This window comes from Patiria miniata, unplaced genomic scaffold (genome assembly GCF_015706575.1).
Source record: "Patiria miniata isolate m_02_andy unplaced genomic scaffold, ASM1570657v1 HiC_scaffold_11, whole genome shotgun sequence".
Classification (NCBI taxonomy): Eukaryota; Metazoa; Echinodermata; class Asteroidea; order Valvatida; family Asterinidae; genus Patiria; species Patiria miniata.
The window spans coordinates 922,950-948,942 of NW_024037049.1; the positions used below are offsets into that span (position 1 = coordinate 922,950).

Below are 25,993 nucleotides of genomic sequence, written 5' to 3' on the forward strand. Positions count from 1 at the left end.
ATTCTGAGCTATTGGCGTGGGGTTCGGGGCCCGCTTAAGGGCCCCGAAAAAAAATTGGATTCTCGATGCTCTGTGGTGCTATCTGAGGCAATTTCTGACCACTATAACCAATAATAATCTTAGCAAAAAAGATAACAATTTAAACATAATTTCGAGGTTTTCTCAGCTAAAGGCATAAGAAAATTTTGTGAACATTGTTTTCGAGGTTGGAGTCATTGAATCAGCTACCAGAATTCTGAGCTATAGGCGTGGGGTTCAAGGCCCGCTTAAGGGCCCCGAAAAATGTTGGATTCTAAATGCTCTGTGGTGCTATCTGAGGCAATTTCTGACCACTTTAACCAATATTTTCTAAGCAAAAGATACGTTGTAGTACATAATAGGGCCCTGTAAATAAGACACAAGTTCAAAAATCTGGGAGGGGGGGGTACATTTGATATTGTGTCCCCCACCCTTCAAAAAGTGGGGGGGGGGGACCAGTCCCCCTGTCCCCCCAGGATTGACGCCCATGGCGTCATGTAGATCAATGATAATTTTTTTAGAAACTCAAAATCTCAGTGGGGGGGGGGGGGGGCGACAAGGTTTCATGGGGGGGGGCGGTCGCCCTTTTTTGTACCAGCGGCCATTCTGTGTTTTTTTTTTAATTTCACACATGTATTGCCCTGTCCGTTAGTGTGCTTAATCATCGGTTTTGAACAGCACCCTCATCAACAAGTGGTACCAGTCATCCCCCCCCAGTCACCCCCCCCCCCCTGCTTTTTAATTTTACGGAGACCAACTGTCCGGAGAAAACTGTCCGGAGTGGTCTCCCCTTCAGCCCATCTTCACCTGCGAAGTGAAATTCATGTTGTCAGCAATTATTGACGTCACGAATTTCGCTTCACTTTCGCTTTCATGTGAAGTATGAACCGGGCTTAACTCTTCGTATGTAACTGTTGAGGAGGTACTTAAGCAAGTGTCTATAGCCCATAGAATTATGCATGCTCATGAACTACATGTAATGTTGCCTTCAGTGACTCGCCCATAAGTCTCTGTTGTAATGCTTGGAGGGGTACTCATAAAGGAACCATAAGTGTTGTTTCCTTAACAACTTTAAGTTTGTCTCCTTTAAGAAATGTAAAGGCTTAACACTCGGACTTGTGTGAACTCAACAATCATGATTTATTCTGCAAGCATGTTTCACAAAAAGTCTTTTCATACTTCCACGATAAAAGCAAATAACTGAACACTTGTATAATACAAGAGGGTTAGTATAAACAAAGCAGCTAGTGCACCCTCTTAGCATAAAACCCTAAGCACACAGAAACTTCTATCAAATGCATCAACAATAGTCATGGACTATAACGTTTGACATGTACAGCATTGAAAAACTATTCAATAAACCTGCTGCTAGCAATTGCGCAAAACAATCCTGTTAAACAAACTTTCACCCCTTTTCTGCAGATCACATTGATTGTATATCACAAATTTAAATGTGCAGTAGATTATTTTTTTTAGTTTAAATACGACAAACAATTGATGGTTTGCTTCATTAGAATGTGTTATTGGTAAGTATTCAATGGACAATCACTAAAATCTAAAACAAACTTCTTAAAAGTTTGAATTTAAGGAAAACAATTGCACATTTTCATCACAATCAAAACATTTCAGACAGAAGAACGTTTTATAAAGTTTATTTCACTGGCTTTCAAATTATCATTGTCAGTAGTTAAAGATACTTTCATAGCAATAGCGCAACGCCAGTACTTCTCTACAATATTTATCTGAACATGCAACTAAGAGCATACTAGTGTGAAGAAACATAAACATAAAGTTTAAATCAAGGAGCCTGATACATGTAGCTGATCATTGCTTGAGAGGTTTGACTGTTATGTTTTTTTTCCCGTTATTGAGGCTTCTATATAATATACAACTATTGACTGTACTGCTTCGAGTGGTGTAGTAAAACTAGCCTGCCGAGGTGGCATGAAGCATGCTATTTTTTCCGAGGCGAAGCCGGGGGAAAATAGAATGCTCCATGGATCACTGAGGGAGGCTATTTCTACACCATGAGATAAAGCAGTCAAAGTTTGTTTTATAACATCTCTATCTCCCAAAGATAAAGCAATTACTGATTAATTTAATCTAATTGCCTAATTTAAATATTTATGACATCATTACATTAGAACAATAGGCTGCTAGTAATGTGAATGCAGCATTTTTTTCTTTCAATGTTCATGCTTATATGTTGACAGGGTTGGCTGAATTAAATCACTGATCAAATGGGTTTTTTTTTTTAACACTGAGTTAAATCTTTTTTTCTTTTTTGGGGGGGGAAATCTTTTTTTTGGCAAAATAAATTTATTGAAGGTCATTTTAATCATTTTTATCAATTGATTCCACTTAATTACAAAGTGTCAGGTGTTGTAAACACATTCAAACCCACCCCCCCTACTTCATCACCATTGACTCAACTTGCATACATATTTTGCATAATACCCAAAATTATTGATTTGATTAAAGTCAAGATCTGAGTTTAAAACTTGATCTTTGAAGTTTGAATTTCAAACTTGACCTATGGAAGCCGGCAAAAAGGGTGAAATTTATCAATTATTAACTCATAAAAAGATTGACAGATATTGCAAACGCCAGTGTTACAACTTTCAAATATGCACTAATCCAAGCCTATTTTTCCAATTTCACCGAAATGAACATATCACAACGATTTTAGCACATGCTTGGATCATTATAAGGGAAATAAATCCTGAAAGTTGCATGAAGATAAGGTCTTCCAAACTAGAGATTTCACCCACCAACGGGAACATATCTGTGTACATGTAGTTTCATTCAAAATAAAGGGTTACACAACCTTTTGAAATCGCCCTTTGCAACCACAAGGCTGGGGTAGGCTAACTTGAACTATCTAAAGGTGCATGAAAGTCCCAGCGTTTCTCCATAAAAAGTTCCGAACATTTCTCCATATTATGGAGAAATACAGAGATTGAAATTTATATAATACCTTTTAAAGGTGCAAGGCCTAATTTCTGTTCTCCACCTTGTATGAAGGACCATCAATCAAACAGTATAAGTTACACCAGGATCAGTGCAAGGGCGGATCCAGGGGGGCCAAAGGGGGCCATGCCCCCCCCCCCCAAACAAAACCATTTTTTTTTCTTTTTATGTGACATTGCAATAAAGGCAGGCAATGAGTACACCACCATCTTTTCCTAAAAAAAACATGGTTAAAGTGGTCAGAAATTGCCTCAGATCGCACCACAGAGTATCTAGAATCCAAAAAAATTTTGGACCCACTTTTTGGGGGAACAAAAACTTTTTTGGCCCCCCCCCCCCAAAAAAATGTGTTGTGGATCCGCCCTTGGATCAGTGCTGCCGGTTTTGAAATTTAGAAGCATTTTTATGATATCAAAATGCCTATGGAGAACTGTATTTGTACTTTTTTTGCATACCATGTACACTTTAACAAATCATGTTTTTCATTCATATCCACACACAACATCATTTCTCAGCTGTATCAATTCGAAGCATGTGCACCTTTGAAGCGTCTTTGGAATTAATGTACCATTAAACCAATGATGTAGACTACACGTAAATGAAAGCAAGTGATATTTTTGTCTTAAGCTTTTATCAATTTATTGAGTTTTGTGGATGACAGGTACTATAGGAATATGTAAACTCCTCAGTCCTCAGAAATGGATGTAAGGATGCATGGGGGGATTTTAGAAACAGTTTAGACACATAAATATGTTGAACAATATCTTTAAATTTGATAAATCTGAGTTAAATCAAATAAATCCAATTGTTTTAAATGTTTTTTTAATAATCAAAACAATCACCAACCGTGTAGATTGATAATTAACAATTGTTGACTGCTATGATGTGGGATATGACTTTTGAATAGCACCCCTCGGTGTTCAAAACGTCATATCCCACATCATAGCAGTCAACAATTGTTTTGTTATACCTCTGTCTTGGATTCTTTTGATTTGGAAGTAAAAATCACAAAACAAACGGCAGTAATCACAACTATCATGACAAAAAAAGTCAACTCGCGTGCATGTCGCGTGCTCGAAACAGCTGATTGTCTGCTAGTTCGCTGCTCCCACTCGTGTAAAAATATGGTGAAAATAGCGTGGATACCAACGATACAACATACAAGTGTTTCACGCTGTACGTACAGAGTCATAGTGTGCCACAACTTTTTATAAACTTAACACATGATCGTTCTAGGCCAATGGGAAAATACAGTATTCAAGACAGAGGTAAAACAATTATTGATATACATGATCCATGGACCATTCTATTTTCCCGAGGCGAAGCCGAGGGAAAATAGAATGGTCCATGGATCACCGAGGGAGGTTAGTTTTACTTCACCACGAGATAAAGCATTCAATATTTGTTTTATAACACTTCACCCACAGATTCTGCTTGATTTTAATATTTTAAATTATTTAAATCTGAACACAGTTGAAATACACTTCAATTTCAATACAAAATTGGTGGAAAATGTATTTCTCTCTTTAAAACTACCCCTTCACGAAATGTTTGAACCCAAGTCTGCGGCGCGCTCTCTTTGGAATAATATACAAATATTGAATGCTTCGAGGGGTGAAGTAAAACTAGCCTCCCGAGGTGATCCATGGACCATTCTTTTTTTCGCGAGGCGAAGCCGAGGGAAATTAGAATGGTCCATGGATCACCGAGGGAGGCTAGTTTTACCTCACCACGAGATAAAGCATTCAATATTTGTTTTATAACACTTCACCCACAGATTCTGCTTGATTTTAATATTTTTTACATTATTTAAATCTGAACACAGTCGAAATAAACTTCAATTTCAATACAAAATTGATGGAAAATGTATTTTCTCTCTTAAAAACTAACCCTTCACGAAATGTTTGAACCCAAGTCTGTGGCGCGCTCTCTTTGGAATAATACGCGCTACGCACAACGCGCACACCAGCACGCATTTGCACACAAATACCGCGCCGTGGAAACAGTACTTTGGTTGCTAATGGTATAGTACTTTGGTTGCTATGCGCATAGTACTTTTGGCCGTGCACAGAAAGATAGCAAAATTAGAAAGTAACATGTGACTCGCTCTCGGCCAATCAAGACACAGAATCTGTGGGTGAGGTGTTATAACATCAAATGGTTCCGATATGGTGGCCACAAAATTGCCTTATTAAATATTCATCACATCATAACATAAGAACAATAAAAACTGCACGATAATACAATTTTTTCATCTTTGTATGTTGCTTTAAGCTAGTATATTAACCCTATCGAGTGATAATTCATGAAATTTGATAATGGGCTCAAATTTACACTTCCGGTAACACCTCCACATATACCAGTTTTTGAACTGTAACACGTCCCGGTCTATACCTACACAGTTTGATGCCATCCGTCTTACAGTTTTATAGTTAGGAGACTATGAGACTGTCTCATATGTCACTTGATCCCTGATGATGACACGATGACAGAATTTTGCGGTTATCTTCAAAATATATTGAATTAAATAAAGTTAATTTAACCACTAAGCTATTACCCACCATGACGTTTTCTTGCTGAATAAAAATGTGTAAATGGGAAAAAAACAAAGAAGAAAACGGGGGGGGGGGAATATTAACAAAAACAAAAGCTGTTCCCAATTGAAGTTGGGAACAGTTTAAGAAACTAACCTAGCCCAACAATCAACAAGTACACACACAAATGTTTACCCACCATGATTCTGTTGCCAAGTAGTCTCTTCAATGAGGGAAAAAGAGGAATTGGACTAAACCAGCTGTGTGTTTCATAGTGGGAGGAAAAATGGGCCACTTCTCATACAGAACTGCTACCCACCTATGATAACAATGGTATGAATTAAAATCTTAAATTTGACTTCCCAGATCAGCTGGTTTGACCTTAATTGGATATGGCTGAACATAATCATGATCAATCACATCCTTGGCCTCTGCTCCTCCTTGGGCCCCAACCACTGGATCATGGATTGCTTCCTCTGTAAGAAAAAAAAAATAATAATAATAGTTTGATGGTAAAACACAAACTTGGAGGTAGCTGTCGACAGATTAAGAAAATTCACATTTCTTGTATCTCCACAGAAATTCTTCCAAACCTACAAATAAGGTATCTAGAGCCATGTTTTCAAGATTAATTATTTCATTCGATCAAATTGTTATTAAAAAAGAATGAGGGGAAAAACGTAATGGTAAAGATAAATGCGACAGTCCATTTACACATACATGACATAGCCCTTGCATATATAGCGTCCTCATCTGACCCTTATGTACATAGTCTTTGTCATGAAACTCTTTCACCACTCGGTATCGGGAGGGACAACACAGTCATGAGAACACACTTAATGAGATTAAAGAAGTTTCCAGTTTGAACCACCTCCATATATCAACTCCTGATTGACTAGGCTGGGGGTAAGTGTATTTTACATTGTATTAAGAACTTATTGTATTAGTTTTCTAGCTTTCCTCAGACTTCATATTTTGAGAAACTTGCTTTGGTCCAATTGAGTTTTCTGTCAAATGTTGTTAACCTCATTATTGATTTCAGGAATTCCTTGTAAGTTATCTTTAGAGCCTCTGCGGATTATATTGTTACAAAGGTCCAGTTGTTGCCTTGGTTTTGTTCAGATATTTTCTATTCTTTGACTTTGAAGAATTTTGATTTCACCTCTTTTATGCATTCACTTTATTTTTAGTTCTAGTTAATTATCATACTTATATTGATAGTTTTAGTTTAACTTTACATATTAATTTGAGCATAAAGTTCTTATTTGTGAATTTTTTGTTCTTTCTCATGACGCAAAATAATACTTCTTATCGAGTCCACTTCACAAAGCTAAATTCGGTTCAGCCAACGCCGAACACATTTCTCTGCATCTTCATTGTACAATGCAAGATCGGCAGCTGATGTGCAAGGGTGTTGTGGAAGAGGGCATCTCAAAAGGTGCTCCATAGTTTGTGGCTCTATGCCACAATTACACATGGTGTCATTGGAACTATATCCACACTTGTTGAGTGTCACCTTGGCTCTGCCAACTCTAGTTCTCAGTCTGTTAAAGCATTTGTACTTTGCCCAGCTTGCGTCCGCACCAGGTGGTAGTTGCTCTCTAGCCATCAGCCCCATGGTTGCCGAGGGTGGCAAACCATTGTTTCTGTCTGCCCACATGGTGACTCGTGCCTCGCTTGTTGTGTCATCCTCAAGAGGAATCACACATTTCAGAAAACTCTTCCTTGACTACAGGCGACTCTGTGCTGGTGTCTGGCCAAACATAGGGTGTCTGTAGAACCCCTCTGTAGTAAAACCCCTCTAGAGTGAAGTTTTTGTAGAAAGTAACACCCCCATAAAAAATTGGAATTGGCCAAAGACAACACAGAGTGCATGTGAGTGTGCCTGGTCACTTTCACATATTTTGGCAAAGTGACCAGACGTACTTACAACAGTGTTCTATTTTGTCTTTGCCCAATAGGTATGTACAAATGTTTCTTTCTTTTTATTCACATCTAGGTTCCTTTATTTCTGTTGTTCACATTTTCATTTACTTGGAGTATACAATCAATGACTTGAGTTGATCAATTGGTTGAAGGTAATTTGTTCTTTGAATTTGTCAACTTTACTCTTTTGCCAAGTTATCTAGAGATTGACAAGATTGAAGTTTGTTTTATGATGCTTAGATATTTTCATTATTGTTTGTATATTCACTTTTATGTAACTTTGGATGAGATTTAAGATGATATAAGTTTGATTAGTTTTTAGCAACTGAACTTTAGTTATTCACTTCAGTTATTCATGGAAAGTTTCACTAAGTTTCCTGGATTTGAGGAAAGTTTGGTGAAAGTTTGTGAAGTTGATAACTTGGATTTCATTTATTTAAGAAACTGGACCATGTATGTTTTATAGTAAACTGTGCTAGTAGATTATGACATTGAATGTAAGTTTCACCATTTAGCCAAGGAAACTTCCATTGCAAGCACTGAGTGTATATAGATAAGCTGAAGCATGGCCTTGCCAGGTTGTGGAGAGTGAATACTAATTAGGCTAGCTAGAACAATGACTTGCTTGTGTGTGTAGTATGGAAAGACCACCTGTCACACAGTAAGGGTAGCACTGGGGGAGCAGTAGTATGCCCCAGGCCATTGACTTGGCTGGAGTTGAGCCATACAGTGGAAAGTCTGTTGCTATAGCAACAAGGGTGCTGGCCAGCCTGAGTAATGTGTTTATCTTTAAGACATGGCAGATAAGAGTTCTGGTAGTCGTGGCCATGAGATTATTAAGTTAAGTTTCCCCTATAGGTTAGATAGTACATGTAGTTGGCCATTAGTTTTAAAGTGATGGTTCTCCTAAAGTTTGATAGTTTTGGCCATACTGATTTAAAGTGTTGTTATTTAGGAAACTGACTTAACCTTTTTCTTGTACATTGTTTGTTTATTATGATGTTTGAATAAACACTTTCACATATTTTGGCAAAGTGACCAGACGTACTTACAACAGTGTTCTATTTTGTCTTTGCCCAATAGAAATAACGTTACCACATGACAGCTGGGTAACAAATCTGGCGATCTTGCCAGGACGTGGTAAATGCATGTGAATGCATTACTGCATGGCAGCTATCCTCGTGAACGTTCCCGGCAGCAGATAGTGCCCTGGAACGGCAGGAGGCAGTGAGGACGACCGGTTGGCGTCGGGAGTAAGGGAGACACCTTGACCTGATTCAGTGACGCAGTTGAGGACGGAGCAGACGAGAGGATGGAGGCCCTGCTAGCATTGCAGCAAAGTGTAGTCAGCCAGATTGGCTGCCTGCAGGAGGAGCAACTACAGCAGGTGTGCACAAAGCTGGGTGTTGATGAACACACTGCCAGCAAGGAAAGTGCACGCCTGGCCCTCATCCGGAGGTTGACCCGCCACCTTAACAGCGAGACCATCGAAGACATGGAGGACAAAGGTCAAAAGGTCTTCGAAGACCTTCGTGACTTCCTGAAGACCATCACTCCAGGAACGTCAAGCGCCTCCACAGACCCCCCAGCCACCCCAGAGTCAAGCTCGACATCCACAGCGGAACCGGCCCCCAGCCCCCCTGCCCTACCAGTGAACCAAATGGTTGGCCTACTGAAGAAGGAGTTTCGAATCAGCGGCCAGGTTGGGGAGCCTGGTCAGAAGGACCGGCTCTCCCACAGTAATCTCATCATGCAGATTGAAAGCGGTTTGCGGAAATCCTACAAGGAGGTTGAGATTGTAGAGGCTGTCATCCGGTCCATCAGCCCAGGCATGCGCTTGAGGAGCTACCTGGAGAGCAAAGAGGGGCTAACCTTGCCAACCCTTCGGGAAATCCTTGAAGCGCACTATAGAGAGGGGAACGCCACAGAAATGTACCAAGAACTCTCGTCTGCCTCGCAAGGGAGTACGGAGTCAGCACACGATTTCTTGGTGAGGACCCTCGACCTCCGACAGAAGATCCTGAAGGCATCAAAGATGGAGTCCACCATCAAGTATGACCCTGGACTGGTGCAGAACATGTTTCTGCACTCATTGAATACTGGTCTCCAAAACGACAACATTCGAGGCGAGCTGAAGCCATTGCTCTTTGACCCCACCACCTCAGACGAATCTCTCTTTCGACAACTTAAGATTGCAGAAGGGAGGGAGATCGTGAGACTGGCCAAACAGAAGAAGGCCAAGACAGCCGTGAAAGTCCAGGAAGTGAATGCCGTGGAAAAGCAACAGCTGGACCTGATGAAGCAACTTCAACAAGAAGTGGCTGCTCTCAAAGTTTCCAACAAGCAAGCAGCTGAGAAGCCCAAGTCCAGTGAAGGCGGCAGCAGAAACCCTCCATCACGCGAATGGGGCTGCAATAGCTGTCGTCAAGCTGGGAAGGGTCCAGAGTGTGACCATTGCTTCTCCTGTGGCAGCTCTGAGCACTTCAGAAGGGGCTGCAAGCAACGGAGACAGACCAAGCAGTCGGGAAACGGCAGCAGGGCGAGCGGAGGGGATGCGTAACTGCCCTGACCTCACAACAATCCCCAACAATTCCAAATGATCAACCCCAACCCCATTCACCTAAACCACCACACCGAAGAGATGTGCCAGAGAGTGTAGCCCTCATGGCATTGTCAACACAACTCACCCAGCAGGGCTCCAGGTTAGTCAAGCTAGTCGGCCCAAAGTGTACCATCCGGTGCAACCTAGGAGGAAGAGCAACGAAAGCCCTTTGGGACACTGGCGCCCAGGTTTCTCTTGTGTCTTCTTCATGGGTCAGCCAGAACATGCCTCATGCAGTTCTTCGACCAGTGACCGACCTGCTTGAGACTAACACCCTGATGGTGACGACTGCCAATAATGCCCAGCTCCCGTATGATGGCTACATTGAAGCAGAATTTCAGCTTCCAACTGGAAGCCACCAGCCCTTATTGGTTCCAGTGTTGGTGACAAGTGACCCCCTCAGTAACCCTATCATCGGCTCCAATGTTCTGGAGGAGTTAGTGCGAGACCCTGAGTATTCAGCCAAATCACTGTTGGCAGCCATGGAGGACACCTTTCCTGCCACTGGGAAGCAGAACGTGCAAGCTTTGGTGAACTTACTGCAACAGCCAGAATCATCAAAGCTCTGCACGGTGAAGACAGGCAGGAGAGATGTCACTGTGAAGAAAGGTTCGTGTGCCAGTATTCAATGCCGTGTTCACACCGGAGCACCTGAATCTACGACAGTGATGTTCGAAGCTGATGTAGAACAACAGTGGTCAGATGGCTTGGAGATAGGTGATGCGGTTGTGACAATCCCTAAAGGCAGCTCTTGTCGCATCAACATCCTTGTCTCTAACCCTACTGGCCATGATGTCACCATTGGGAGAAGAACCTGCCTTGGCACTCTACAGGCAATCAAATCAATACTCCCCGCAGAAGTCAAGGGTGCTCTACAACCTACAACCTCAGCAAAGATGGAAGCAGGCACCGCTGCAAGCGTGTCCAACCTCAACAGTAACAGTACCTGGGACCCTCCCATCAACCTTGAGCATCTTTCCGAGGAGCAACGGGTCATAGCAGCAAAGATGCTCCGGGAAGAATCCAGAGCATTTGCCCAGAACGAACAAGACATGGGAAGCATCGAGAAACTTCAAATGAGCATCACACTCAACGATAATATCCCAGTGCAACGGACCTATCAATCGATACCTCGACCCTTGTACCGTGAAGTAAAAGACTACATCACAGATCTCCTAAGTAGAGGATGGATCCAGAAGTCTTCTTCAAGCTATTCATCTCCAGTTGTCTGCGTGAGAAAGAAAGATGGATCCCTGAGACTGTGTGTGGACTACAGACAGCTCAATCTGAAGACCATCACTGACAGACAGCCCATCCCACGCATACAAGATATGCTAGATAGCTTAGGAGGCAACCGCTGGTTTTCCACCCTAGATCAAGGCAAGGCATATCACCAGGGTTTCATGACAGAGGAAAGCCGTCATCTAACGGCCTTCGTGACTCCCTGGGGTCTTCATGAATGGCTTCATATACCATTTGGGCTCAAGAATGCACCAGCCGTGTATCAGCGATACATGGAGTCCTGCCTTGATGAGATGAACAACGAGATCTGCATGGTTTACCTCGACGATGTTCTGATTTATAGTACAAGTTTTGAAGACCACGTCGAGAGGGTGAGAAAAGTTCTCCGTCGCATGCAGGAGCATGGTATGAAGTTAAGACCAGCCAAGTGTTCCCTCTTCCAACCACAAGTAAAGTACCTAGGACGTATAGTTTCAGCGGATGGCCATAGCATGGATCCAAAGGAGACGTCGGTACTTGAGGCCCTGAGGCAGAAACGACCAACAACCATCACTGAGGTCCAACAAATCCTTGGTCTTCTTGGCTACTACCGACGCTATGTGCCTAATTTCTCCAAACGTGCTAAAGTGTTGTACGATCTGCTGAAACAAGGCCAACCTGAGACTCAATGTGCTCCCAAAAACCACCATCAACGCAAGAACCTGAAGGGCAAACAGAGCAGGTCCCACAGACGAAAGAATGAACCGATAAGATGGGAGACAATCCATCAGGATGCCCTGGAGTCTATCCTCGACTGTTTGCAGCGACCCCCGGTAATGGCTTATCCCAACTTCTCTCTCCCCTTTGTCCTACACACCGATGCATCCCAAGATGGACTCGGTGCGGTCCTGTATCAGAAGCAAGATGGGAAACTACGAGTCATCGGGTATGGTTCCCGGACGCTAACAGCAGCCGAGAAAAACTACCACATGCATGCCGGGAAGCTCGAGTTTCTTGCCCTCAAATGGGCGGTGACGGAACATTTCCGTGACTACCTGTACTACGCCCAACACACCACAGTATACACAGATAATAACCCCTTAACCTATGTCCTCACCACAGCCAAACTGAATGCCACAGGGCATCGTTGGGTTGCCGAGTTAGCTGACTTCAACTTGGAGATCAAGTACCGACCGGGTAGAGCCAATGGCGATGCAGACACCTTGTCCCGTATCCCACAGAGTGTCGAGCACCTGGAAAGTGTCCACACCGAGGCGGTATCCCCAGATGTGATGAAGGCAACCGGTCAAGGGATTACGGCTCAGTGTAATGGCCAGACAGCTTGGGCACATGCACTCTCCGTCCAAGACTCCACCACAGGAACAGTACAGACACCCATTCAGCAGTTCAGTAAGCAGGAAATCAAGTTGGCCCAAGAGGATGACCCTGGCATCAAAAGGGTAATACACTACAGGACCTTGGGAAGGTTGCCAACCCGCAAAGAACGGAAAGGTGAGGCACCGACAGTCATATCACTTCTACACGAGTGGGGAAAGCTCCAGGTAGACGGTGACGGAATCCTCTGGCGGAAGACTGGTGTGCGCACACAACTCGTCCTACCCCAGAAGTTCAAGCAACTGGTCTACACCGAGCTGCATGATCATGCCGGGCACATTGGGCCAGAAAGAGTAATCCATCTTGCTCGGGAGCGGTTTTACTGGCCTCACATGGCAGCTGAGATCGAACACTACATCACAAAAGTGTGCCGATGCATTATCCAGAAGAAGCCAGCCAAACAAACCAGAGCGCCCCTTGTCAACATCACCACAACGCAACCTTTCGAGCTTGTCTCCATCGATTATGTCCACCTGGAGCGGAGCAAGGGCGGGTTTGAGTACATCCTGGTGGTGGTGGATCATTTCACCAGATTCGCCCAAGCGTACCCAACTAAGAACAAAAGCGGGAAGACAGCAGCGGACATAATCTTCAATGATTTCATCCTGAAGTTCGGGTTCCCTAAGAGGCTTCACCACGACCAAGGGCGTGAGTTCGAGAACCATCTCTTTGCCAGGCTGCAAGAATACTCTGGCATAACGAATTCCCGCACGACACCATACCACCCCCAAGGAAACGGTCAAGTTGAACGCTTCAACAGGACCTTACTTGGGATGTTGAGGACCCTCCCTGAGACCCAGAAGAGCGACTGGAAGTCTGCAGTTAACAAGATGGTGCACGCTTACAACTGCACAAAACACGAGACCACCGAGTACTCGCCGTTTTACCTCTTGTACGGTAGACATCCTCGCCTACCAATCGACCTGGCTTTTGGGTTTGAAAGACCAGAGGGACATGGGGTCACCAGCCGAGAATATTCCCAATGCTGGCAGAACGAGATGCGAGAAGCCTACAAGGTAGCAGCCCAAAATTCACACCAGACAGGACAGCGCAGCAAGGCTTACTATGACCGGAGAGCACGGAGTACCATCCTAGCCCCAGGTGACCGAGTTCTTGTTAGGAATTTGGCAAGAGCTGAGGGCCCGTCCAAGCTCCGAGCGTACTGGGAAGACAGGATCTACCGAGTTGTCACCCAGAAGGGTGAAGACATCCCAGTCTATGAGGTCCAACCCGAGAGTGGTCAGGGCAGGAGCAAGGTACTGCACCGGAACTTACTGTTGCCATGCGACTTCATCAGTGGGGACAACAGTCAAGTTGGTACTCATACCTCACCCCAGCAATCTCAGCCTAGACAGCCCAAAGCTGCCCCCAGACAACTCAACAACACTCCACCTGATGAGAGCCAAGCCGTACATCCGCCACCTGCAGAGAGTGAGGATGAGGACGATGATCTACCAGTCATTGTAATCCACCCTTCTAAAGTCAGCTATGCAGAAGGAGCGACAACAGAGTACCCTCAAGCTGTCTCAACAGTCCCCCCAGCGGATGCAGCACTTTCGGAACACGGGGACTTGCAGTTTCCAGCCAATGATGCAGATGAGGATACAGATATGCTTCAGCCCCAGGAAGGAGTAGAAACAACTACACCAGCTGTGCCATCTGCCCAACCTACTACAACGTCAGCCATGACAGAGGTAGGACCATCTCCAATACTGGATAGTATGGAACATCAAGTGAGTGGCATAACCCAAGATGCAGGTGATGAGGAGATTCATCGACCCCTTCGCGACAGACACCCTCCAACGGTGTTAACTTATGACAGGCTTGGGACACCATCTTTTCAACCAACCATGCTGAATTCAGTGGCAGTACCAAGGGCTCATCAGTACCCCCAGCAGCCAGTTGCACAAGTGCCGTCACAACAGCAGTTCTTTCATCCATTCTATCCTGGACAACCCTTTTGTCAGCATCCAGTGCAGGGGCCTTACCAGCCATGGACTCCTTCACCTTACTGGATGGAGCCTGGGCAAGTGAGACCATAAGCTGTAGTATAGTGACCATCAATGCGGAGACATGGTGTGGCAAGACAGATGACGAGAGATAGTAATCGTGTTGCACAATGAGCGGAAGGAGAGTCAGCAAGGACCAGGAGTACTCTCTTCAGAAGATGAGCATGCACATGAATACCAAGTTCGCACTACAACCCAACAATGTTGAGATACCAGTCCATTTACCTGATTGGTCTGTGAGACCTAGGACGAGATATCCATGGAGATTGGATCCCCTCCACTGGATCTCATCCCAGCACCAGAGGAGCTACTGGGAAAACTCATCTGGATGGCAGGACGTTCCTGCGCGAATGGACTGTAGTTCCCATGACTGTAGTGCGCTGTCCACCATGATACTGTTCGGAAACAGGATTCTCCAAAGAACTGTATATAGATCAATGTTTGACCGATAAAATGTCGTGACGACATTTCTTTTTTGGAGGGGAGTGTTGTAGAACCCCTCTGTAGTAAAACCCCTCCAGAGTGAAGTTTTTGTAGAAAGTAACACCCCCATAAAAAAATTGGAATTGGCCAAAGACAACACAGAGTGCATGTGAGTGTGCCTGGTCACTTTCACATATTTTGGCAAAGTGACCAGACGTACTTACAACAGTGTTCTATTTTGTCTTTGCCCAATAGGTATGTACAAATGTTTCTTTCTTTTTATTCACATCTAGGTTCCTTTATTTCTGTTGTTCACATTTTCATTTACTTGGAGTATACAATCAATGACTTGAGTTGATCAATTGGTTGAAGGTAATTTGTTCTTTGAATTTGTCAACTTTACTCTTTTGCCAAGTTATCTAGAGATTGACAAGATTGAAGTTTGTTTTATGATGCTTAGATATTTTCATTATTGTTTGTATATTCACTTTTATGTAACTTTGGATGAGATTTAAGATGATATAAGTTTGATTAGTTTTTAGCAACTGAACTTTAGTTATTCACTTCAGTTATTCATGGAAAGTTTCACTAAGTTTCCTGGATTTGAGGAAAGTTTGGTGAAAGTTTGTGAAGTTGATAACTTGGATTTCATTTATTTAAGAAACTGGACCATGTATGTTTTATAGTAAACTGTGCTAGTAGATTATGACATTGAATGTAAGTTTCACCATTTAGCCAAGGAAACTTCCATTGCAAGCACTGAGTGTATATAGATAAGCTGAAGCATGGCCTTGCCAGGTTGTGGAGAGTGAATACTAATTAGGCTAGCTAGAACAATGACTTGCTTGTGTGTGTAGTATGGAAAGACCACCTGTCACACAGTAAGGGTAGCACTGGGGGAGCAGTAGTATGCCCCAGGCCATTGACTTGGCTGGAGTTGAGCCATACAGTGGAAAGTCTGTTGCTATAGCAACAAGGGTGCTGGCCAGCCTGAGTAATGTGTTTATCTTTAAGACATGGCAGATAAGAGTTCTGGTAGTCGTGGCCATGAGATTATTAAGTTAGGTTTCCCCTATAGGTTAGATAGTACATGTAGTTGGCCATTAGTTTTAAAGTGATGGTTCTCCTAAAGTTTGATAGTTTTGGCCATACTGATTTAAAGTGTTGTTATTTAGGAAACTGACTTAACCTTTTTCTTGTACATTGTTTGTTTATTATGATGTTTGAATAAACACTTTCACATATTTTGGCAAAGTGACCAGACGTACTTACAACAGTGTTCTATTTTGTCTTTGCCCAATAGAAATAACGTTACCACATGACAGCTGGGTAACATGTCGTTCGTCATTTGTCTGTCGCTGACGCTCCTTCATGCTGGCTGCTGATCTGATGATGTCTGGCGGGGCTATGCCTGCCAGGGTGTAGATGCTGTTGGTGTTTGTCGGCCTGAGACAGCCTGTTATCAGTGCGTGCACTCACTTTCGCCTTTTTCCTTTGAATGTGGGTCTTAAAAGTGAGACAGCGATCAAGGGTGACACCTAGGCAGACAGGGTGCTCGCAGTGTTCAAGAGTCGTTCCAGACCAGGTTATTTGAAGTTGGCGCTTTGCTTCGTGGTTTCTCAGATGGAAGGCACACACTTGTGTCTTGGATGGGTTGGCACAGAGGTGGTTTTCTTCATAGTACAGTGTTAACTGACTGAGAGCACCAGTCAGCCTTTTCTCCACTACTGAGAAGTCCGTATCTTGTGCGGCAACACTCAGATCGTCAGCATATGCAAAGCGGCATGTTTCATCACTTTTCGGTTGGTCGTTGGTGTATAGATGTTAAAAAGAATGGGGGCAAGCACGCTCCCATGAGGAAGACCATTCTTCAACCTACGCCATCTGCTTCGTTTGCCACCCAACTCCACAAAGAACAGCCTGTTCTCCAGCATACTTTCAATCAGCTCTGTTACCCGGATATCCTTTGTCAGCTCCAAGATCTTGCCAAGCAGGCATCTATGGTTGACTGTATCATATGCTGCAGACAGGTCAACAGAGACTGCACCGGTTACCATCCCTTTCTCAAAACCATCTTCGATGTGTTGTGTCAGGTTGAGCACTTGGCTTGTTGTTGATTTTCCAGGACAAAATCCTGCTTGCTCAGGGATGAGGCGTTCGTCTACTGTTGGAGCTATTCTGTTAAGGATTAGTATTCGAACAGCTTGTAGGTATGGCTGAGAAGTGTAATTGGTCTGTAGCTCTTTGGGCTTGATGGATCTTTCCCTGGTTTTAGCAGCTTTATCACATGATCTTTCTTCCAGATCTTAGGATGCTTATGTGTTGTCTGACAGTGATTATACAACTGCAGAAGCCACTTCTTTGCCTCAGGTCCAAAGTACTTGATCTGCTCAGTTGCGATGTTGTCTAGCCCAATGGCCTTTCCTGGTTTGAGACTTGACAAGCCGATTTCTAGCTCTTCCATGGTGAATGGTCTTGTGAAACCAGGGTCTTCGGTGCACTTGTTACGGTCTAGCTTGATCCTTTGCTGTTTTTTTTTCGCTTTTCCCATTCAAGAGCAATTGATGCGCAACTTGATTTGCAGTGACCTTGGATTGTTGAGGGGCAAAACGTTCGGATCACCACGAAGCTTGCGGATTAGAGACCTCGCCTTCTTGCTGTTCTTTGACATGTCTGTTGCCTCAAGCAGTGCGTTCCAGGTTTGTTGGCGCTCTTGGTAGATGCTTTCCATCACCTTCTCCCCAGCTGATGTTGTTGCCTCTGAGAAGGGATCAGTTTCAAACATTGTAACATAGTCATTGTAAAGAGCAGCTGCCTCTTTAGAGAGACCAGGAATATACTCCACCCTGCAGCCTCGGGGGATGTGCCTTCGTGCAGTTTTAACAAGTTCGGTGAACATGTTATAGTTATCCAGTGTGGGTTTGATGTTTTTGATCTTCTGTTCCAGCTCCTGACTGAATCCATTCCAGTCAGCTCTCTTGTAGTTAAAGCGCCTTTTAAATGGCACAACGGTAGGTACTACTGCTGCGTTGACTTGGATACCAATAGGACGGTGTTGAGTCTGTGGTACAGGATCCATTACAATCTTCTAACACAGACCTGCAATATCACAGGTGACAGCAGCTAAGTCTGGGGTGTAGCCACGTCTCCAACGGGCGCTATAGAATGATGGAGGCAATTTGGGGTCATGGATAAGACTAAGCTGGTTGGCATCCATCCACTCTTCAACCGCTTCTCCATCCTTGTTTGTATCCATGTAGCCCCACTGGGTACTCTGACAGTTTAAGTCTCCGATTATAACTTGTGGTTTGTTGTAAATTTGAGGAACAGGATCTCGGAAGCTGAAGACTACTCCTGGTGGTTTGTATATAGATGTTATCACAATACTGCTCAACTCAACAGTTAGAACTTTGATGTTTTGTTCTTCTGATCTTGAGGTAGCTTCTATAGCAGAGCCTGGTTTGACAAAGATAGCACTGCCATACTGACGATGGGGATGCTCACATGCCAAGACCATACCATGTATTTTGGGACGGTTGTTCTCGTTCCCTCTGTGTGTCTCCTGCAAGCATAGGATGTCACAATGCATCTTACTGCAAAGCTCAGCTAGGATGTTATGCTTTGAAGATGAGAACCCTTCGACATTTGCAGAGATAACGCAAAATACTGACAAAGGACTTTTGTATTTTATCTTTTCAGGACTGTTTGGTAAACATGCAGCAACACCATGAAAGAACAGGACATCATTAAGCAAACCATCCTTGTCGATTAGCATTTTCTCATTCTCGGTTGTCACATAAAGGTATAAATACATGAACAAGAAAAAACAAGTCAGGTGTGTTTACAAACACAAATGCCCCGCAACGGTGACAGTTCCCATGACATAACACCACTCTTTTAACATCAACTTACATGTACCTTGGTCACATGGAACATTCATTGACAGCATTAGTGTCTTCTGTAGGTTTTATATGAATTAATCCCTAATCCCTATAATCTCAGAATAAATACATGATTTCTATTGTTTTAGCCACTGTGAACTTGACCCTTGAGCCCCAAATTCAATAGGCTTCTTAGGATTACCAAGAACAATCCACAAACCAAATTTGAAGTTCATATGTTAAGTATTTCTCAAGTTATCGCGCTGACAAGATTTCTATTGTTTTAGCCACTGTGAACTTGACCCTTGACCTTTTGGCCCCAAATGCAATAGGCTTCTTAGGATTGCCAAGAACAATCCACAAACCAAATTTGAAGTTCACATGTAAAGTATTTCTCAAGTTATCGCGCTGACAAGATTTCTATTGTTTTAGCCACTGTGAACTTGACCTTTGGCCTTTTGGCCCCAAATGCAAAAGGCTTCTTAGGATTACCAAGAACAATCCACAAACCAAATTTGAAGTTCATATGTTAATTATTTCTCAAGTTATCGCGCTGACAAGATTTCTATTGTTTTAGCCACTGTGAACTTGACCTTTGGCCTTTTGGCCCCAAATGCAAAAGGCTTCTTAGGATTACCAAGAACAATCCACAAACCAAATTTGAAGTTCATATGTTAAGTATTTCTCAAGTTATTGCGCTGACAAGATTTCTATTGTTTTAGCCACTGTGAACTTGACCTTTGGCCTTTTGGCCCCAAATGCAAAAGGCTTCTTAGGATTACCAAGAAACAATCCACAAACCAAATTTGAAGTTCATATTTTAAGTATTTCTCAAGTTATCGCGCTGACAAGATTTGTCCGGACACACACACACACACACACACCCACACACCCATACTTGTTTCACATGACTAGTGTGGACTTTCCATTGCTTTCGTGTAGTTAAGAAAAACCAGTGAAAAAACTCATTTTTCTCAAACTGTGAAAACTCTTTCAACCCAATTTTTTTTCTATGATTCCCTTTAGTGTTTCTCTTCATTCTGCTACAGATAAACCTAACCCAAAAATGCCTCTAAACCTGTTTTCCAGAAATGGGGAAACACTGTGTGGACGTGGGGTAAGTCCACACAACGTCGGTGCTACCTACATTATGTGGACGTCTTTTGTTCGGAAGTCCACACTGCGTATGTAAGACAAACTCACCCACCCACCCACCCACCCACCCACCCACCCACCCACCCACCCACCCACCCACCCACCCACCCACCCACCCACCCACCCACCCACCCACCCACCCACCCACCCACCCACCCACCCACCCACCCACCCACCCACCACCCACCCACCCACCCACCCACCCACCCACCACCCACCCACCCACCCACCCACCCACCCACCCACCCACCCACCCACCCACCCACCCACCCACCCACCCACCCACCCACCCCCACCCACCCACCCACCCACCCACCCACCCACCCACCCACCCACCCACCCACCCACCCACCCACCCACCCACCCACCCACCACCACCCACCCACCCACCCACCCACCCACCCACCCACCACCCACCCACCCACCCACCCACCCACCACCCACCCACCCACCCACCCACCCACCCACCACCCACCCACCCACCCACCCACCCACCCACCCACCCACCCACCCACCCACCCACCCACCCACCCACCCACCCACCCACCCACCCACCCACCCACCCACCCACCCACCCACCCACCCACCCACCCACCCACCCACCCACCCCCACCCACCCACCCACCCACCCACCCACCCACCCACCCACCCACCCACCCACCCACCCACCCACCACCCACCCACCCCCACCCACCCACCCACCCACCCACCCACCCACCCACCCACCCCCACCCACCCACCCACCCACCCCACCCACCCACCCACCACCCACCCACCCACCCACCCACCCGATGATAATCGGAAATAACTTTTAAAAGTAGGATATAAACATCCACACAACTATCCTTTTAAAACTGGGCGTTTTTGTGTTATTCCTGTATTATGTGTGCGAGAACGCATTTCGGGAACCACTTTTGCGACCCCATAAATTCGAGCTGTTTGGATGCTAGTTGTGATTTCATTCGTACGCGTAAAGTGTTCGCCTTTTGCGGACGTTGAAGAAACCACAATTTTTTGCATTGGTGATTGGTCATTGCACGCTGTTCCTGAGACACACAACGTGTATAGCGTACATGAGAACGACACGAAAAACGTATTCGTACTCCGTCATGTCCGATGTAAACAAGCTGGCTTTTTCGTCTTTTCTTGGGAACGGTAAGACATTAGGTTGGTTTCCTTTCAACCAGATGTTTGAAATAGGCTAAGTAAACAATCCAAAACATAACATTTTGGGGGATTTCAGGACCTAGTGCCCCTTTAAATTCTGGTAGCCATGTACAATGAGCCAGCATCCTGTGCTCCTACATCGATAGACTAGTTACATTGTGACCAGTTATACAGGGTGTTTAAACAAACATTCCCATCTTCAAATGTAAATTTTCACAAATCCAGACATATCCAGAAAACAATCAGTATGTCCTCTATTCAATGGTATTGAGTTCATTACGTCATTGCCATGGATAACTGCGGTGGACATTGATAAATGATAATAGGTGCTTAAATGAAGGAATAAGACAACCTTTCTGATCACCCAATCATTTAATTCATTTCTGTGGAAGTTGTACTGTACATTTTACGGTCATTTGCCTTAGTGGCCCACCCAGGATTTGGCTGGGGGGGGCCTCAAATTTTTTTTTTTTTCAAATTTTTTGAAGTTTAAAAAACTTTTTAAAATGTTGCCCAAAATATTTGGCTTGAGAAAAAAAAAATTTGGGTTTTTTTTTTTTGGGGGGGGGACTATTTTGACATTGGTGGCACCACTTACTACTTACTTATTATACTACTCGAAAATAGGCCACATACATATCACCAAGGCCAAATTGTGGGACTAAAAAAAAATTCCAAAAAAAAAAAAATTTACAACCTGGGGGGGGGGGCTCAAGCCTTTTGTTCTTTTGTTTATACTTTCACTTTTGCTTAGATAAATCACCAAGTACTAAATTGTCTTAAAAGAGATCTTTAGCAGCACCCCACAGTACATTTCATATTTGAATGGGATGTAATTACCATAGTTTGGTGGGCCTCCATATGCAGGGTTACTCATAGCACTCTGTTGAGGGACAGTCATTTGTGGTCCGGTAGTATAACACACCTGTAAAATGTAAGGATCATTTCTTAGAATTCATGTCATACAGTTTGTAATTCATGTGTGGTTTGCTGTCTAGTATGCAAAAACCCAACCCATTTATAACAAAGGGAAAACATATGACGAAAATGGGCACTTCAGGAATTTCTTTGCTTCATTACCATTAATGAATTATAACAGTATATCATGTACATGTATATCAAATGCTTGAACAAATGAAACTAAGCTCATAAACATAGAAACCCAACTCACCATTACCTGCATTCAGAGTTAAATGAGATTGTATTGTCTCTTGACAAACTCACGTGTTCAAAGAAACAATGCAATAGGCACTCATAAGGGTCCTTATACATGTACACGCAACCATTAGTATATGGTATTGTGACGGAACAGGGGTAGTCTGATGTCAAGGCTAGTTTTAATGCAGTAGAAACTTGTTCTGGTGCTGTTGCCAATGTTGCAAGAAGCCAAGCTTGTGGCGGTAGGAACAAGCCAAGTTCTGGGGCGGATTGCAATAACGCGGTCTTAGTCGGCTGGCTAAACCAGTCCGATTTTAGCCGGCTATTGTTCTTAGACGGTCTTGGTTAAGACACCAAACTTAGCCCATTGCAATAAGCTGGTCTTTACTAAGCCCGCTTAGAGTAATGATTCACAAACAAACATTCCATGGTTACGGGCGAATACTGGAGAGACTGCGCTATTTTTTTTTTTAGGTTTGTGTAACATCATGCATTTTCCAGAAGATCCCTTCTATCCCAGAGAATTTATCCTCCAAGCAGTGTTCTGCTATTTTAAGATTTAATTATCAAACTCTCATCAACTGTAAAAAAAAATATTTTGGGAAAGAATAATTCAACACACCAGTGAATTCCAAAAATCCCAACTATAGACCATTTTAAGCCAGCCCAACCCAGGCTAATTATTTAAGACTGTCTTACTACTTAAACTGTGTCATTGCAATGGTCTTACTTTATAGACTGACTGACAGCCAGAGCTTTTAGACTGTCTAATGCGCATAGCCAGCTTTAAGACCGGTTATTGCAATCCGCCCCTGGTGCCCTTGCTGGGGTCATCCGTGGCTGCTGTGCAGCAGTGGAACTACCATGTGGTCGGAGTAGTAGTGGTCTGATGGTGATCACGCTCTGGTGCTCCAGTGCGATTGAGTGTAGCAGTCCGTGTTATTTAAGACAGCCAGTTATTTAAGATTATTGTTATCTAAGATTTAGGTGGATTTGTAGTGGGTGTACAACTAATTAATGGGTTTGGATTAGTGTTGGAACAAAAGGGGCAGGAGTTGTAAAGAGCAGTACTTTGATTTGTGGTGCATTGCTTGTCGTCTGTTGCACACCATATGGTGGGGGTGATGACTGAGACGATCCCGCAATCACTGGGCTACCTTGTCTATCAGGTTGACTATTTGTAGCACTCTGAGTTCTTGTGAGGGTCACCATCTTTGTGTGAAGGTTATTATCCCCTCGTCTAATCAACCCGAACACTCCATGTAGTTGGCTGAGGGTTACTGTAGAACCCATGAGATATACCTTAAGCTTTGCTGTCATTGAGCTGAGCCAGGTTCAGGTATATGGACTCTTTGTGAGAGTTATTGTAATAACTTAATCCATGTGCGGGGTATTGCATGTAAGGATTATATTGTATAAATCCACTGTGGCATAACAAAGTGAAGTTGTCTGCATAAATGGTCAGCTTTGATTGCAGTCAAGTCATTAATGTAAGGAAAGATTCCATAAGACTCCATCTTGTGTAACAAACAATTGTGCCAAACTTTATCAAAAGGCTTTTGACATGCCAGGGGCGATGAGTCTAGATTAATCCCGGCACATACCGTTATTTTATTTTACCGTTTTGGATTTCCTCAAAAACAAAAACAGTAAACGAACCATTGACTGTTTTGTCGTTTTACAGTTTTGTAAAACGTTCAAACGGTATTAAGTCACAAAAAACAATGACCTTTTTGTTATTTTTTTTTAATGTAAAAAGCGATAAACGGTTAGTTGCTTTATTTTTAGAGTGTTGTTTTACAAAAACATGACAATGACAAAACGGTCAATAGTCTCGTCGACCATTTTTTGATTCAGGTTTGGCAATTAAGCAATGCACCTTGCAATGTTAATGTGTCCTTGGGATCGTTTCACTGCCTGGGAGATTGCCCTCCTTACAATTACACTGTATCACGTTCTCCCGACAAAATTTGCAAATATTGGCTATTGAGGAGCCACGCCAAACTCAGGCTCCAATTTCCGTCAAAATATCTGCAACTTCTTCATACGTCTTACCACCCTGTATCCATTCTGAAATGTCCTCCTTGAAATTTTCCAGTGCCATTTTGCTTGCAACTCTTTAAGCCCCACCAATTAATCACAGTACTAGATGGGGGTCAGGGTTACGCCAGGAATCACACCACGCATTAATTATGCCGAGGTAACACTTCTTCATGCGCAGCATGGTCCCCTCCACCCCCTTGCCCACCGCCACAAAATGCACTACGGACTGTTAACTATGACACTGAAATAAAAAATAAAAACTGTCTGTATTCAATACTGACCGTTTTGCTGTTTTTCAAAGTTATTTGTGTAAAGCTGGAAAACAAAAATCAATGATCGTTATGCTGTAATGAATTTTACTCAACTGATAAAATGGAATAACCGTATTTATCTTAATACCGTTTGACCGTTTTACAAAACTGTAAAACGACATAACAGTCAATGGTTCGTTTACTGTTTTTGTTTTTGAGGAAATCCAAAATGGTAAAACGAAATAACGGTATGTACCAGGATTTATATTCAATCCCAGGACATACCGTTATTTCGTTTTACCATTTTGCATTTCCTCAAAACAAAAACAGTAAACAAACCATTGACCGTTTTGTCGTTTTACAGTTTTGTAAAACGGTCAAACGGTATTAAGATAAATACGGTTTCTCCGTTTTATAAATAGTAAAATTCATTTATAGCATATAACGATCGATCGATTATTTTTGTTTTACAGTTTTACACAAATAACTTTGAAAAACAGCAAAACGGTCAGTATTGAATACAGACTGTTTCTTTATTTTAGTGTCATAGTTAACAGTCCGTGGTGCATTTTGTGGCGGTGGGCAAGGGGGTGGAGGGGGACCATGCTTTACACGAGTGTTGGCTCGGCATAATTAATGCGTGGTGTGATTCCTGGCGCGGACCCTGACCCCCTTCTCATGCGATTCAGTTGGTGGGGCTTAAAGAGTTGCAAGCAAAAATGGCGCTGGAAAACTGCAAGGGAGGGCATTACTTTTTACAATGGCTACAGGATGGTAAAACGTTTGATGAAGTTGCAGATATTTTGAAGGAAATTGGAGTTCAAGTCGACGCGGCTCTTCAATAGCTAATTCGCAAATTCTGTCGTGAGAACGAAAATGTAAGGAGGGCCCAGGCAATGACTCGATCCCAAGGACGCATTAACATTCCTAGGTGCATTGCTTAATTGCCGAACCTAAATCAAAAAATGGTCGGCAAGACTATTGACCGTTTTGTCATTGTCATGATTTTGTAAAACAACACTCTAAAAATAAAACAACTAACCGTTTAACGCTTTCTACAATTAAAAACAACAACAAAAAGTATTTTTTGTGTGTGACTTAATACCGTTTGACCGTTTTACAAAACTGTAAAACGAAAAAACGGTGAACGGTGCATTTACTGTTTTTGTTTTTAAAAAAATCCAAAACGGTAAAACGAAATAACGGTATGTCCCGGGATTATATTCCCCATGCTGATCAA

The 25,993-nt window shown here is 43.4% G+C and overlaps 2 protein-coding genes across 4 annotated transcripts in view; one reads left to right on the forward strand and one right to left on the reverse strand.

The window, feature by feature from the left end:
- Positions 1-5,069: 5,069 nt before the first annotated feature.
- LOC119741454 overlaps positions 5,070-25,993 on the reverse strand; it is a 34,795-nt gene continuing 13,871 nt past the window's right edge. For all 3 annotated transcript variants that reach the window (XM_038217212.1, XM_038217226.1, XM_038217218.1), the window contains exons 5-6: positions 22,142-22,226; positions 5,070-5,998 (exon numbers count right to left, since the gene is read on the reverse strand). In XM_038217212.1, coding sequence (XP_038073140.1) covers positions 5,871-5,998; positions 22,142-22,226 — 213 coding nt within the window. In that variant the 3' untranslated portion in view covers positions 5,070-5,870. The remainder of the gene's footprint in view (positions 5,999-22,141; positions 22,227-25,993) is intronic.
- LOC119741446 lies at positions 6,781-10,033 on the forward strand. Its single transcript, XM_038217199.1, has 2 exons — positions 6,781-7,483; positions 8,532-10,033. The coding sequence occupies exon 2, from the start codon at positions 8,761-8,763 to the stop codon at positions 10,006-10,008; it is 1,248 nt and encodes a 415-aa protein (XP_038073127.1). The 5' UTR covers positions 6,781-7,483; positions 8,532-8,760; the 3' UTR covers positions 10,009-10,033.

Coding starts and splice junctions, on each gene's coding strand:
- LOC119741446 (XM_038217199.1), top strand. CDS start 8,761: ATGGAGGCCCTGCTAGCATTGCAGCAAAGTGTAGTCAGCCAGATTGGC.